This window comes from Neolamprologus brichardi, chromosome 14, assembly GCF_056152115.1.
Source record: "Neolamprologus brichardi isolate AB-2024 chromosome 14, ASM5615211v1, whole genome shotgun sequence".
Classification (NCBI taxonomy): Eukaryota; Metazoa; Chordata; class Actinopteri; order Cichliformes; family Cichlidae; genus Neolamprologus; species Neolamprologus brichardi.
In genome coordinates this window covers 16,845,059-16,859,228 of record NC_142117.1, presented here as the reverse complement: position 1 = coordinate 16,859,228, position 14,170 = coordinate 16,845,059, and the positions used below count along the sequence as shown (strand labels likewise).

At 42.4% G+C, this 14,170-nt stretch overlaps 1 protein-coding gene across 6 annotated transcripts in view; it reads left to right on the top strand.

Annotated features, from left to right (window-relative positions):
- Window positions 1-243: 243 nt before the first annotated feature.
- kirrel3b (kirre like nephrin family adhesion molecule 3b) overlaps window positions 244-14,170 on the top strand; it is a 164,667-nt gene continuing 150,740 nt past the window's right edge. For 2 of the 6 annotated variants that reach the window (XM_035913835.2, XM_006804633.3), the window contains exons 1-2: window positions 245-528; window positions 680-751. In XM_035913835.2, coding sequence (XP_035769728.1) covers window positions 279-528; window positions 680-751 — 322 coding nt within the window. In that variant the 5' untranslated portion in view covers window positions 245-278. Of the gene's footprint in view, window positions 529-679; window positions 752-14,170 lie in introns of all 6 variants that reach the window. The other 4 variants (XM_006804632.3, XM_035913837.2, XM_035913838.2 and 1 more) reach the window with 4 other exon arrangements.

Below are 14,170 nucleotides of genomic sequence, written 5' to 3'. Positions count from 1 at the left end.
CAGAGATCTCCTCCTATTCTCATTCTAATTGGAGCTGCACCCTCTCCCATGGCAGCTCTGGTTCCCAGAGTGAAGACCCAAGCCTCCCAGACTCTCACTCAGGCACACAGCCACCCAGACAGCCAGGCTGAGAGAGAGAGCGATGGAGGGAGGAGTCTAGTAGTGGAGCTCTATCCCCTGACAGGGTCTGCTGTGGTAGAGCAACAGAGAGAGAGCGAGCGAGAGAGAGAGAGAGAGAGAGAGAGCGGGCAAGTGAGGGCTGAAGGCACTCAGAATGGATGGGCAAAGAGAAACCGTGCGAGCGACAGAGGCAGAGTGAGCGAGTGTGTATTCTCAGAGTCAGCGGCGAAGACACAGAAAGTCTACAAGCTCACACCACAAAGAGAGCGCGCAAAGGCAGAGCTGACAACCGGCTACACTCAAGAGTGACACACAGAGGGAAAAGACACAGAGAGACAGGAGAGGGAGAGAGAAGAAGAAGGACCAGAAGAAGAGGAGGACAGAAGACAGACAACCAGCTTTCCTCTGGTAAAACAAGACTCCACTGAGGGACTGTAGCATCCCCCCCCCCACCACCACCACCCCCACCCCCCAGCAGCACAGAGGAGCACTGTCTCATCTCGTGCATGTGTTTGTGCCTGCCAACTTCAATTTCACACTCGCCTACTGTTTTTTGTAGGTTTTGCCCCTCTCCACTCCGCAGTCATGATCCTCTGGGTCCTTCTGCTGCTCCCGTGGATCTCCGGACATGGTAAGTTTTTTTTTTTTTTTTCACGTTAAAGTTGCTAATTCATCACATCTCTCGTTCTCATGATTGCTGTGTGTGTGTCTGTGTGTGACTGGCTGGCTGAGAACTGTGTCTCCATATCCATGTCTTGCTGCTGCGACGTCTTTCTTGCGCTTGTTGCTGTGCCATCTGCGTGCTTTTCTTTCTTCCTTTTTAAAAAACAAAAAACAAAAACTGTTTCTGATATAGCGCTCCCGTGTGCGCTGTGATGTCTGATGCAGAATGAGAAAGGAGAAAATTAAAAGCGAGAGAGAGAAAAAAGAAGAAGAACGGAAAAAAAAAACAAAGTCTGTATGACTGTAGTGGAGGTTAAATAGTGCAGTTTTCACTTTTCTCCGTCAGTTGCTCATAGCTGTTCAGGCAAGACAAGTTAAATACTTCCTATGCGGGCTTGTTATTCCTGTCACACACGCAGACACACACAAACAAAGCCCCCTAAACCCAGTCCAGTTCAGTCGAGCGTTCACTCCTGAGTCACATTGTTTTGAACTGACAGCCCTTTCCACATTGACTTCAGCTAAAGGGAGGAGGGGGTCTTGGTGAAAAGAATGTAGAGAGAGAGGAAAGTTAACGGTAAAGTGCTTCAGAAGGCAGACCCATGTGGATAGCTTGGCAACCCCAGCCCTTTGGACAGTTTCTGCTGTTGTTATTTTTATTCCTAGACAGTCTGTTTGTGGACAGAATGAGGATGGATTAGTTGTTTCCCCTGCTTGCCACCAGGTGGTTGTCTTTGGAAAACAATAGAAGTGAGTAAAGTAGTGCACAAGTCTGACACTGTGTAACACCTCTGGCGCTGGGAGATGCAGAGACACACAGAGCTGAATCAGACAGTCAGAGTTCAGCTTGGAAGGTTTGCAGCATCATGCCTCCCCGTTAATGAGCGTGCTGGTTTATACTACAGGGGGCAAGAGCCAATAACTCACCACCTCTTTACAGTGGTTTGACCCCCGTCACATTGGGCTGTATTCTAAAGAGGCAAGTGGCTGAACAAATGCCTGTCTGTGTGCCTTTAGTTGTTTCCCACGGGGAGTTGTAATTGTGACCTTTTTATTTTATTTTATGTTTTAAACCACAACTCAGAAACTGCAAAAAACCAAAAATACAAAAAAAACCCCCCCCAAAAAACTGAGATCTCTGTTTGTTGACACATTGTGCGGAAACTGACAGCTCAAAGTTGGTAACATGCTGATAAAACAGCAGCTGTAAATGAAACTTGGTAAACAAGATCATTTTCTTCTGCACTGAATTCAGCTGTTTCACATTATGATTTATAGTCTATAGCATAGGGGGGCGAAAAAAATGCACTGCTCGTCAAACGCAGCAATTTGCTGTGATTATATTTCTTTTCAGCTGACTTATTTTTCATGTAGGGGCAAATAGAAAATAATGATATCATAACAGACCTATTTGAAACTGACTGATGGAGCAATTAAGCCCCCTCTCGGCTTCTCTCACACTTTAACAGGGGGTAGAGCTTTTGCAGATGAAGCGTCTTTATGGTTTGTGCTCTTCACGACAGCATATGTCTCGGGATACGGTAGCGCTAGTTGTGTAAATTGAAACAACGGGCAGTTAGAGCAGTGGAAGCGCTCTCTCTCTCTCTCTCTGTCTTTCTCTCTCTTGGCTTTGGGAATGGAAAGTTGTGGTCCATCAAACACCGTAGACGATGCTATTCCTGATTGTGCTGCTTTGCTGTATTCTTTTCCCCTGATTCCATAAGTGTTTCTGTGCCATCTGTGCTTATTGTGATGCAGAAATACATGATCGTTCATTAGTATCTCCCACTTTGTTATGCATCTGCTAAGTATTTTATCTGCAGTTGACTTAAGCAGTATATTCTGACTGTACTTGATTTCCATGTCTGGTGTAGATAAAACTAAAGCTGTGGAAGACATTCAACACTGAACATTAGAAGATCTCGTTTTGTTTTGTTCCTAAATCTCAACATTTTCATTCCCATCATCGCAGGTTTAGCCCCAGTTGTGGGGAACAACTAGCACCAAATCTCATATATACCAATTGGAATGAGACGATTGCTACAACTGGAATGAGATGGGATTGTGCATTTCAGCACAGTTGGCTATTACCATAATATAAAATACCACTTTCCCTGCCAGGTAAACGGGGGATAACAGCCTACCTTCTCTATTCATGGCTCTTGGGAGAAAAAAGTGCTTCCCTGAAGCTTACTGTTGTTGTACAAATTACGGCTCTGTTTATGTGTCGAGCCGGTGTCAGCAGAAAGCTGCGAAAAACAATCTTGTTTTTATGAACATGGGGGACAGTGGGGAGTTGTGGCCATTGCAGGCATACACTTCGACGCAGCTATCCTGTGAGACAGCGAGAAAGAGAGCAAGAGAGAGAGGAGTCAGTCCAAAACGAGTGGCGCTGAGCAGTTTTTCCTTTTTTTTCTCTCTCTCTCTCTCTCTCAACTTTGAGAAGTAAATGGTCCAAAGCGAACAAGACGGAGAGGGAGAGAATAAGGAGAGAGGGAAAGCTGTTGTGAGCTGCTCTCATTCCTGACTGCACTGTTATCGCATCTAGGGCACCTTTTCTTTCGCTGTCACCTCTTCAGCCAGTGACAGATGACATAGCTCCAGTCAGAAATCTGGGAGACAGTCTCCAGGAACACATTCACCTCAGGCCAGACTCTTCCAGGCCCTAGTCCATCCCTTCATACCACCTCCCCGCTCCTCATTTCTCCTGCCGTCTAATCCACCGTATAGCATCTCTCACATTCTTCAGCCTGTTTGCGATTTCACTCCTCACCTTGCAGTGGCACATTTCCCTGTCATGTACTCACTGAGTGTCCTTCTTTGACTCCTTGTGTTTATTTGAATTTTTTCCCTCTTACTTTGGGTGATTGATTGTCTGTGTAGGGCAAAAGCTGAATATGTTGGAAAGGGGCAGTTCCTCCTAATGAATGTGCTAGACTCTGAAAAAAATGACCAAAAGAAAAACTAAACATTGCCTTTCTCATTGCCTGTATTTCCCTGCCCTTTTTCATGTAATTTCCTTTCTCTTCACAATGTGACATCAACATACAAAGTGTCTAATCTTTTGTCTTCTGTTAGGGTATCTTTAATGTGGGTTTTAGCCGCTAGGGGTGTTGCTGCTGCACAGGAATGAAAATCCCAATCTTAAAATCTCCTTAAAATCTGCTGCCCACCCCCGTCACCTTCATTATCTCCCACCACTTAAATATATCTGGTGTCGGAACTCCTGATTTTGCCACCAAGCCAGACTAAGCTGTTTCTTAGTCCTGGAAAGCACGTCTTAGTACCCCCCCTCAACAGCCCCTTTTTTCATTTACTACTGTCTATTAACTGCTGTCTGACGACTCTAAATCCGCTTTTCATGGGCGGCAGGCTTTGATACATATTTCTCCACCAAAGTATAATTAAATGTCTTTTCTATGTCATGTTTGGATATGTGGATTTTTTATAGATGGGAAATCACTCTTGCTTCTTCAGAGAGGGGAGGGAAAGAGGGGAAGAAATACAGCTCATGACTCTGCACAACACTACTCAAACAGAAATACCAATTTTCAGCCTCATTATTATGAATAGTTATTTGTAAGCAACACACTCTGCTGTCTAATGCATGGATTATGACTATAATAACTCAGAGGTAATTAATTATTTTACCCCAGTTCTATTGGAATGCTAAAAACGGTGTAAATTTTCCAACATGCTGTTCTAGAAGTCATATGTTCAGTGGAAATATAACAAGAGCCCCCTGTACTGGTCGTGAGCATTGTCTGTATTTTGAAACGGTACAGGGTTACTAAAATGCATGGTACGAGTCGCAAGCACGTCCTTGCCTTGTCCAGGTCATATGACTTTTCCACTGACCGTGACAGTCATGTAGTGAGTGACGGATGATGTCACCAGTTCATGATGGAGCCCAGTGGCATGCAGTCTGTTGCCTTGTTTGTGTTGCATGTCCCATTAAGGCTAGCCAGCTTAAGTCACCTCATCCACTGTGACTCCTGCTCATTTCTATGCCACGATAGATTAAGCCCACTGTAATCCCTCTGAGCCGAGTGCCCTGTTGGATATTTATGGTAATAAGTAAACATATGAATAAATAATCTAAGAGGCTGCTGCTGGACAGCTGGAAATTGTAATGCTTCAATGTTAGGAATTACGTTTGGCATTAAAGAGAGATGCTATTTCTAAGAAAGAAAGAAGGAAAAAAGATTAAAAACAGAGTTTTGTTGATTGTTGTTCGAATAGAGAAATGAAAAAAAAATATTAAGATAATATTATATTGACATACATGTTTACAAATATTAAAATGTGAAACCTAAGTGTCGTTTATCCAGTGACTATGGTCTGGATGAAAACCTCATTTTCAGTCTGCCAGGATTCAGGTCAGCCAGGGAAGGGAAAATGATTAGTTCAGAGTCTTCTTGGAAAACCAGGCAATGATCTGCTCCTCTCATGCCATCAGTCAGTCTGTCAACAAAATCAAGCTGTTTACTGTTGGGCCTCATTATCTATCTAGACGCTCTTCCCAGTTTTCTTTAGTACCAACCAATCAAAACCCCAAGGCCCTCATCTCCTCTCTTTCCGAGTCTCTGCTGTTGGATCCCATTCCTCTGGGATGAATTTATCCAGATTGGAGCACTCAGCAAAAGGGCATTATCCCGGATTACATGTCTGTTGGGCGGCAGTGTTAAGTAATTCAACCAGATGCTGTTGTGATCGCTGGGTCACCTGTGAAGTCAGGGTTAGCAGCTGCACTTCTTCACTCTGCTCTTTCTTGTCATGTCTCCGTCCCTCTGAGACTTTATCCTCGGAGAACAGGGAAGTTTTTTTAAATAGACCAGTGCAATAATACCACAATATCGATACTTCACTAATGCTGAAGAAGCATGTGGAAGCCCTCTCTAACCCCAGTCAGGATTTTATTTGGTGACAGATTATGGGTTGGATTACCGGCTTCTAAATTGCAGTTTAATGCACAGGAAACAACAGGCTATGCTTCTTCTTTTTTTTTTTTTTTTTAAAGGCGGCTCTACAGGACTGTGTGTTCAGATGTGGGGGTGCTGTATATAGAGCACTGCTGGATCATACTGTGTTATCTTTCCTTGGAGAGGGTAAACATTGGCATAACTGGGCCTCAAGAAATATATTGATGGGTTTAACGTGACTGTATCCTTCCTCCTTTAATCTGGGTCTTTCCCAGCTGTGGTTTTGATATATTTTTAACTTGCTGCTAGGATCTGTAATTGCTTGCGGAACATAGCTGTTGATAGCTAGATGGGTTCAGACAATGTAGGGATTAGCAGTTTGTTCCTAACTTGTCAGCATACTGCTTTGCAGACCTGAGGCAAGAATAAGTCTTTTGTTTAAAACATTCCCACACAGCGACTGTCTGTGATTAGTGTTTATTTTGGCCTACATTTAACCTTAATATATAATTTACAGTCAATTATGTTTTCTTCCCATCATGGTTCTGCAGATTTACGCTACAAATTTCATTTGAGAAAAAAAATCGATCATCTCACTCATAACGTGAGCACAAAGAATATATGTATGTATGCATTTTAAAATTCTCAACATTAGCATGCCTGGGATTAAACCACTGAGCATGACTTAATAGATAAGAAAAGACCACAAGGCTTTGAGATTATTATTTAGTCATTTTTCAGATCATCCTTTTGTTCTCACAGACATCCACTTGTAGAAAGGAGTTTGATCGAACAACACATTGAGTTAAACCTGCGTCCAGTACATTAGTAATAAGAAATTATTAGCTCAATCTTGTCATTTTTTTACTGGCAACTGAGCAGTTTAGTTAGTTCACAGTTAGTTTGCAACATCAACAAAGTGCATGCATTGTTGTCTCTGTTGCAGTTTGAATCTGAAGAAAATGACAGATTGCTGCTTTGATATTATGATCAGGTGGGCACAGGATTGGATTTTGCTAAAAATCCGAGCATTCCTCATTTTGAGAGTTAGTCACACAAGATTATTTTTTATTTTTAAATAGTTGACTGTCTTGGCCCAACATTTCTGGCTCATTTTTCCTTAGGGCGGTGCTATCTCTGCAAATCGTCACCTCCAAGTTTAATTAAATTGCATGCAAGCATGATGCAGCACCGTACCTGTGTTGTTTTACTGCTCAGGGAATTTGTTAGCAAACCAGCCTAGCAATACATCGATTTTATGGTGAAAGGCTGTGCTTGGAAGGAGCCCCGAAGATGCATGTGACGCTTCAGCACAGCAGTCACTTGAGGAATTGGGTTGCTGATCCGATAACAACTTCCTAGTGTTTGGCTGGAAGTTTCTGGGACAGCCCAATATTACACTCGAGTGAACTCGCCCTCCTCCCCTCTCTCCCGTTTGTTCCCTATCTCTTTCTCCTTGTAGTCGTTCCGACATTCTCATGCCAAAGATGCATAACAACGGACGCAAGGAAAAGGTTTTCATACCTTTAGCAGCACAAACTTCACATGCATTCTGTGTCCGCCTGTGTATACATGTGAGTACATCAGTGCACTTTTACTGTGCTCCTGCAATTACAGCTGCAAGCCCTGAATGGCAATATAAATGCAAATCAGCCTTTTAACGTGTACAGGCTCTATCTAAGGAAGAGAGAAGCTTCTCACCTGTGGGTGAATGTTGATGTCGATGTGTCTGCCTGGCATTACAACTGCTGCGCATGTTTTAAAAACTAGCAATGGATAGTAATGTATAGTACTTTAATTTGTAAGTAAACCTTGAGGCTGTTGTAGGTGTCTGGACCCCAATATAATAAAGAACACTCACGGGAACTGCTGTAAAGCATCATTGTGTGGGACAGCCTCCGTAGTGAGATGCCTTCCCTGCTTGTGTGCTTCCATTTTCGTAGATACATCTAAATTGTGCTTAACGTTGCTAAATGGATGAGCACAGTGGCTTCTATTTATTAAACGGGGTTGGAAAACAGTTCTCTCTGTGGTACCAGGCACCAGTGGTGAGAGGCATGGCTTTTTGAAAAGCTATTTGATCTGCCACTGATACCAAAAGATGTTTTATTCAGCAAAGCATATCTCACACAATAGCAGCACAAACTTGCTCTTGAGCCAAGCCAAACTTTTGAAATCTACTAGTGGGTGTTGGGGCCTAGGAGTGGGGTGGGGTGGGTGCATGTTTAATGCTGGCACCCACCCCAATACTTTCATACATGATGTAGATGAGCTTTTTTTTTCTTTTCTTTTCTTTTTTTTTTTTTTTACCAGATGCCAAATGGGGCTTTGAGCCACCTGCCTGTCCCACTAAAACAATTAAGCAATTGGGAAGAAAGGACTGTTCGCTAGTGGGGATCTCGGTGTTAGCATACCCTCCCTTTTCCCAAACTCTTTTCGAACCCCTCGGTGTTGGCACTGTGCCATCTTCTTTCTTTTCTATTTATCTTTTGGTTTCTGTGAAAGCAAGAGCAGTTGACGACAGCCTGTGTGTGTGTGAGAGAGTTTTTGAGATGGTAAAACACCATCCCTCTATTGGTCAGTTGGTCTCATGAGACACTTTTATGAAGTGCAACTTTTGTGATTGCGCATTTATAAAGCAAATATGTCAAATTTAAATATAGCCCTCATCCATTTGGGGGCTATATTGGACCCTATGACCCTATGCAGCAATACGTTGCTTCAGGTTCTCCTCCCATGCTTATACATGGGAAAGGTTTGCGTGTAAAGGCACCGCGCAACGCTGTGTTACGGTGGTGACCCTTAAACTTGAATTTGTATCTGAAATCATGGGATTCAGTGTAGTGCTGCTCCTCTGTAATGAAAATCACAAATGTGCTGATGTGGTCAAAAAAAATATGCAACATTATGTGGAATCCCAATGAGACCTTTTGATTGCACCTTAAACAGTGGTTTACACATCAAAGCTTCATCTGTCATAATACTCACATGCAAACACACTAAAGCATATATTTCGTTACCTCATTTGCATTATCTGGCTGGCTGAGCACAATAATAGTTAAGAAAACCTTGAGTGTTAAGGACTGACCAGTATTTGTAGATTTCATTTAATGCTACTTTATAAATAAAGGTTTGTATTGATCCTCAAATATTAATATATCCTAATATAAAGAAAACAAGCAAAAACGCCTCTATTGATTTTAGCCTGTGCCTTTGTTGTTTTCTTTTTACATGGCACTGCTAGGATTCACTCTGCCCACTTTAATACTAGTCCTATTTTTATACGCGGCAATAATTTGGTGTCACAGACAGGATCAGCTAAAGGCAATCCTTATATATTTTCCACTGCTGTGGGTCTCTGCGACCGCACACCTCTTAAGGCCTTTGCTCCTCTTCTGTCTTAAGTCCTTTCTCTTTCTGCTGGGTTCTTTGAGTGGATGACAGAAACCTGATAGAGTAAACAAAGTGAATTAAAGTATAATTAATTTTTAGTGGCCACTCCAATATTCACTTTGCTGATTTGGAGGTTGAAGAGCTCTTGTCGCACTCTCTGATTTTTATTTTATTTTATCAAGTGCAATTTAATATTGTGGAGGCTGGCCTGGGCAATGAAAAAAAAATGCTAATGCACATTGGGGAGTTTAAATGATTTGCTATCCTTTCAAATCTGTTGGCAGGGGTTTCAATCTGGCTGGCGTCCTGGGGGAATTCACAGTGGTCATTGCTCAATCCCTGGGGGACATTAGCGCAAATCACAAAGGAGCACAGAAGTCATTTCAGTTTTCCACTTTCCTTTGGCCAATGCCCAATGCTAAATGGCAAAGGACTGGCTCACAGTACTGGGAACGGCAAATGCTTTCCCTCTCTCTATATCTAACCTTTTAAACCTGATTTAATCAAATCAAAATACCACAGTGCAGATCCATTTAAGACAACCTGAAGACAAACAGTTGAAAAGGTACCATAAGGCCTTGGCGTGAACCAAGGGCAAGGCCATCCATTATTTCCTGTGCAACCAAGAGCACAGGGACACGGGAAATGCCTTGCGGTGCATGATGATGGACAGACTCCACATCATAGATTGGATTAGAGTGGCAAGAGAGAGAGCCCTAAAAGCTGTGGCAGTTTATTGAAGCCTTATCTAAAGCGATAATGTTACTACAGAAAGGCCCATGTAATGACGGATGAGTGGACAGCACCCTGTAAAGAACTGACATCAGGCAAGATAGTTATGGCGAATAGGCAAGTCTACTATGGTCAACTCATCTTCCTTTAAAAGCAGGAAATAGGACTAGCGGATAGTCACTATAAAATGGACTGTCAGTTGCTGGCGCCCTGGTTACCCTACAGTGTCATCATCACAGGTGTATCCAGTTTAGAGAGGTACAGTGCTCAGGTCTGCTGCAATTTAGATCCCATTACATCACTGATAACCACGAGGCATCTGGGGGGAAAAGTGTTATTGCAAAGATTTGTAGAATCCCTGAAGGCAGTGTTTGGTTTCATGATATATGAAATCTACATTTCAAAATTCCTTGTCTTTACCCGTAACAGTACTTTTCAAACATGCTGTGGAGTGTTGGTGAAGTGGTAAAGTTGTACTTAGGTGAAATTCCTGTTCTTCCTCGTAGCAGTATTGTTCTGGGATGACTAGAGGACATTCTCTCTGCTTTAAGGCAACATTATCATTATTATAATAGCAGCCAGATGATAGTAATGGCAACACAATGCCTTCCAAGGTAAACAGAGATATCTAGTCCTTAGGAAAGGAAACGAGAGGAGACGACAGAACAACAAAGCCATAAAAAATGGAAATAAATCCATCTCTAAAGGAATGGCCTTCTTGTCAGAAATTAAAACATATCTGTGTCTTGCAGCCCTAATCCCTAATGCCAGCGCATTTGTTGTCTAAGTAGAGTATTTGTGCATATGTGCGAACAAGCATAAATGTGATTATTTTTCACTTTGGCTGTATGCTAATTCTATTACTTTGCATTGTTTGCCTATCTTAGTCTCAACAGCTTTGGTTCAGACTACTTCCAAATGTTTGTTTTCAAAGGATACCGTACTGTTTGCGTTGTGCAAAGTAGCACAGTCATTTAAGTGATTATTCTTTTTCTGAATACCCTTATGTGACTTTTTAGCTCATGTCCCACTATGATCTGGTTGAGAGGAGTCATTGCCCCTGTCCCAAGCCTGTGTGACAGTGGCACAGCAGGACATTAAAAATGCAGCAGGGCATCTAAGGATGATCGTGGCAGCACACAGTTGGATGTTCAGAGTTCTCAACCAAACCCCCCTCCCCATCACCTCCAGTGCATGGCCCCAAAACTTTCCCCAGGTTACTAGTATGCATTATTAATGCAGCTTTCATTAAAAAAGATGCAATTTGCTCAGACCAGCTGCACAACTGCAACACAGCCTCATTTGAAACATGGAGAAGCCTTCTCATAAATATATGTTGGATCTCCTGCAGCCCAAAGACTCTCTTCCAGATGGGTGTGCTCCACACTGAGGGAAGAGTTAATGGTTTGGATTTTGCTGTCAGTCTTCATGAGCAGACTCCTAATGATTTTACATTCCTCCACTAAATGAGATGAGATGTTTAGTATCGGTGCGGCAGGCTGCTTAATATACGTGTTGCATTAGAACGCATTTATTTATTTCAAAACAATCACTTCCTTTCACTCTTGTTCCTTATTAAATCAATTTTTTCATAACAGGTTTCTTTCACATACAGAAATAGTAATACTTGTGTCTGGCATTAGCTAAAGGACAGTCCTTAAACCAGAGCCCCATGTGGGTCTGGGGATTGATATTGCTGTTGTTTACTCCAAAGCAGACATCTTTTAGCTTCTCCCTCAGCTCAGATCCTTTTGATCATCACCTCCATATTGGATATAAAATGGAGAATGAACAGCGCTGCTGCACAAGTGACTTTTAGAGTTCTGTGACTCTTTGAAGACTGCCAAACAGTCTTTCATCTCAAAAAAACAGCAGCTGCCTCGTACAAAAGAAGTACAGGACGAAATAAGAGAGAAAGGCAGTATCCCGGGCTTGAAAATGAAACAGTAAAAATTGTGGGGTCTCGTTGTGATCGCATTTCCTCTAAGGCCTCCTGTGAGGAAAATGACATGTACTTCACGCAGCATTGATAGCCGGGCATCTGTCAAACAACCGGGGCTTAAGGAAGTGTGTGTGTGGGTATATGTGTGTATGGGGTGGTGGTAGGGGTGGTGGTAAATAAATAAATGAAACAATCTTGAATCAATTTAAAAGGCACAGCAAACGACTGCTTTTGTGAAAAGATCATTTCTTTCGGCTTAAACTGGACTCAGTAGGTAATGCAGAATTTTCAGGCCAAGAGGTCCTGAAGTTTTCCTTCGCGAGAATTTGCAAGTGACTTTCAGTATTATGTTATCGAGCCGATTTGAACAATGCCAGCAACATAAAAAGAAAAGAAAACAGAGACTACAACTTAAATGAGTTATTCTTGAATTAATGAAGGAACAGGATCTGTAGAGTTCCCCCACTGAGACATGAACCAGATTTCAACCCAGAGCTCCCTCGAGGTGACGGCCAGCATTTCTCTGACAGGACATCTGGTCCCAGAGCATGGTCACCAGTGGGTCGATGTCACCATCTTAATTGTAATGTTTCTCTCTTCCTCTATGAAAGAAAAAAAAAAAAACAAGGAAAAAAAGGGGAAAAACTAGGGCGGCTTTCCATAAAAGGAGAAAAGGAAAGGGGGAGCCACTATTTGCTGGGCCGTGTCGGCATGCCACATCATTTAAGCTGACAGCTCTAATAAATTACAGCAACAGATCGCTGTGAACAAACAAAGCTTAATGGAAATAAAGTGAGAATTATCAGCCAAGAAATAAAAGGAAAAAAGAATGAAATTAGTGCAAAGAGAGAGGATGAAAGGATGTCAAGCCTACATAGCACAGGCATTAAATGGGCAAATTGCCACTTTGAAAGATAGGAAATGTTTTGTTCTCATTATTGCTTCCTTTCAAAATGGAGAATAATGAGAGAATCCTGAGCAGACCTAAAATGTCCCTTATCAGACTCCTCAAAATCTGCCTCTCTGCATTGCATTTCTCGTCCCTTTCGTCTTGTTTTGCTGCTGATTTTTCTGCTCCGTAGGACCCTTGCTCCACCAATTCAGCCAAGCCGGAGAAAGCCTGGAAGCCTTTGTCATTAAAAAGCTTAGGCATGTGGAAGAGAACGACAAGAGATGGGAGGTATGTCAGGGGAAACGTTTGTCAGGTACCATCAGTATGAAAGCTGTTGCACATAGAGACCTTTGAAAAAAGGCAGGTCAGAGAGGGTCCACTTTCAAGACCACTCCATTCTGTCTGAAAAAAAGTTTTATAAAAAATAAAGAAGCAAATTGCACAAATAAGTAAAACGAACCAAACTAAAAATTGCTAAAGGGCTCCAAAATGTTCAGTAACCCCATGAGGATATGATCTGTCAGGTGCACAATTAGTGTTATTACACTTATTTTGACAGGATGAAAGCTCCTGCTTTGGCAAGATGGAGATGTTAACTGGAACAAAGGGCAGGAATTAGAGTCAGATAAGCTTGATAGAATAAAGGTAATTGAAGCAGACCTTAATAATTTGCCCCATGAAGAGCTTAGGTCAATCACACAGGTTTGACTCAAGCCTTTGCAAATACCTGTTTTGTTCTTTCATTGTAATTGAGTGGTTTATATTCCCCTGCAGCACTAGATTAAATCCTCTTAAAGACACCCTTTATTTTTTATATTATTTTCATTTGCTATGACAAAGGTGCGTATACATTTTTTTTTCTTTCAGGTGCTCACCTTCAGCGGTCACCTGCCACCATCTCATCCTATCCCTAATATCCTGTTCTGTCACTCCAACCATCTGCACGTCCTCCTTCGTTACATCCATGTATCTTCTCTGTCATCTTCCTCTTTTCCTCCTGCCTGGAACCTCCATCTTTAACATCCTATGTCCTATTTCCTATATCCACTATCCCTCCTCTGCCCCTGTCCATACCATCTCAACCTTGCCTCCCTAACTTAATCTCCAAACAGCACAGCCTGAGCTGTCCATCTGATACACTTGTTCCAAATCCTGTCCATCCTGGTCGCTCCCAAAGAAAATCCTAGCATGTTCAGCTCTGGCACCACCAGCTCGGGCTCCTGTCTCTTTGTCAGCACCGCCGTCTCCAAACCATATATCATAGCAGGTCTCACAATCATCATGTAAATCTTCCCTTTCACTCTTGCTACTATCGTTCTGTCACAAATCCCCCTGACACTTGTCTTCAGCCGCCCCACCCTGCCTGCACCCTCTTCTTTACTTTCATAGCTTAGGTTATGATTTTTGAAAAGCCATCGCAAGCTTTGTCAACAGTGGTTTTTGTAGCCGTTGAGAAAATACGTGCTGTCCAAGTTTAAAGAGGTCCCAAAAGATGAGAGGCGGAGG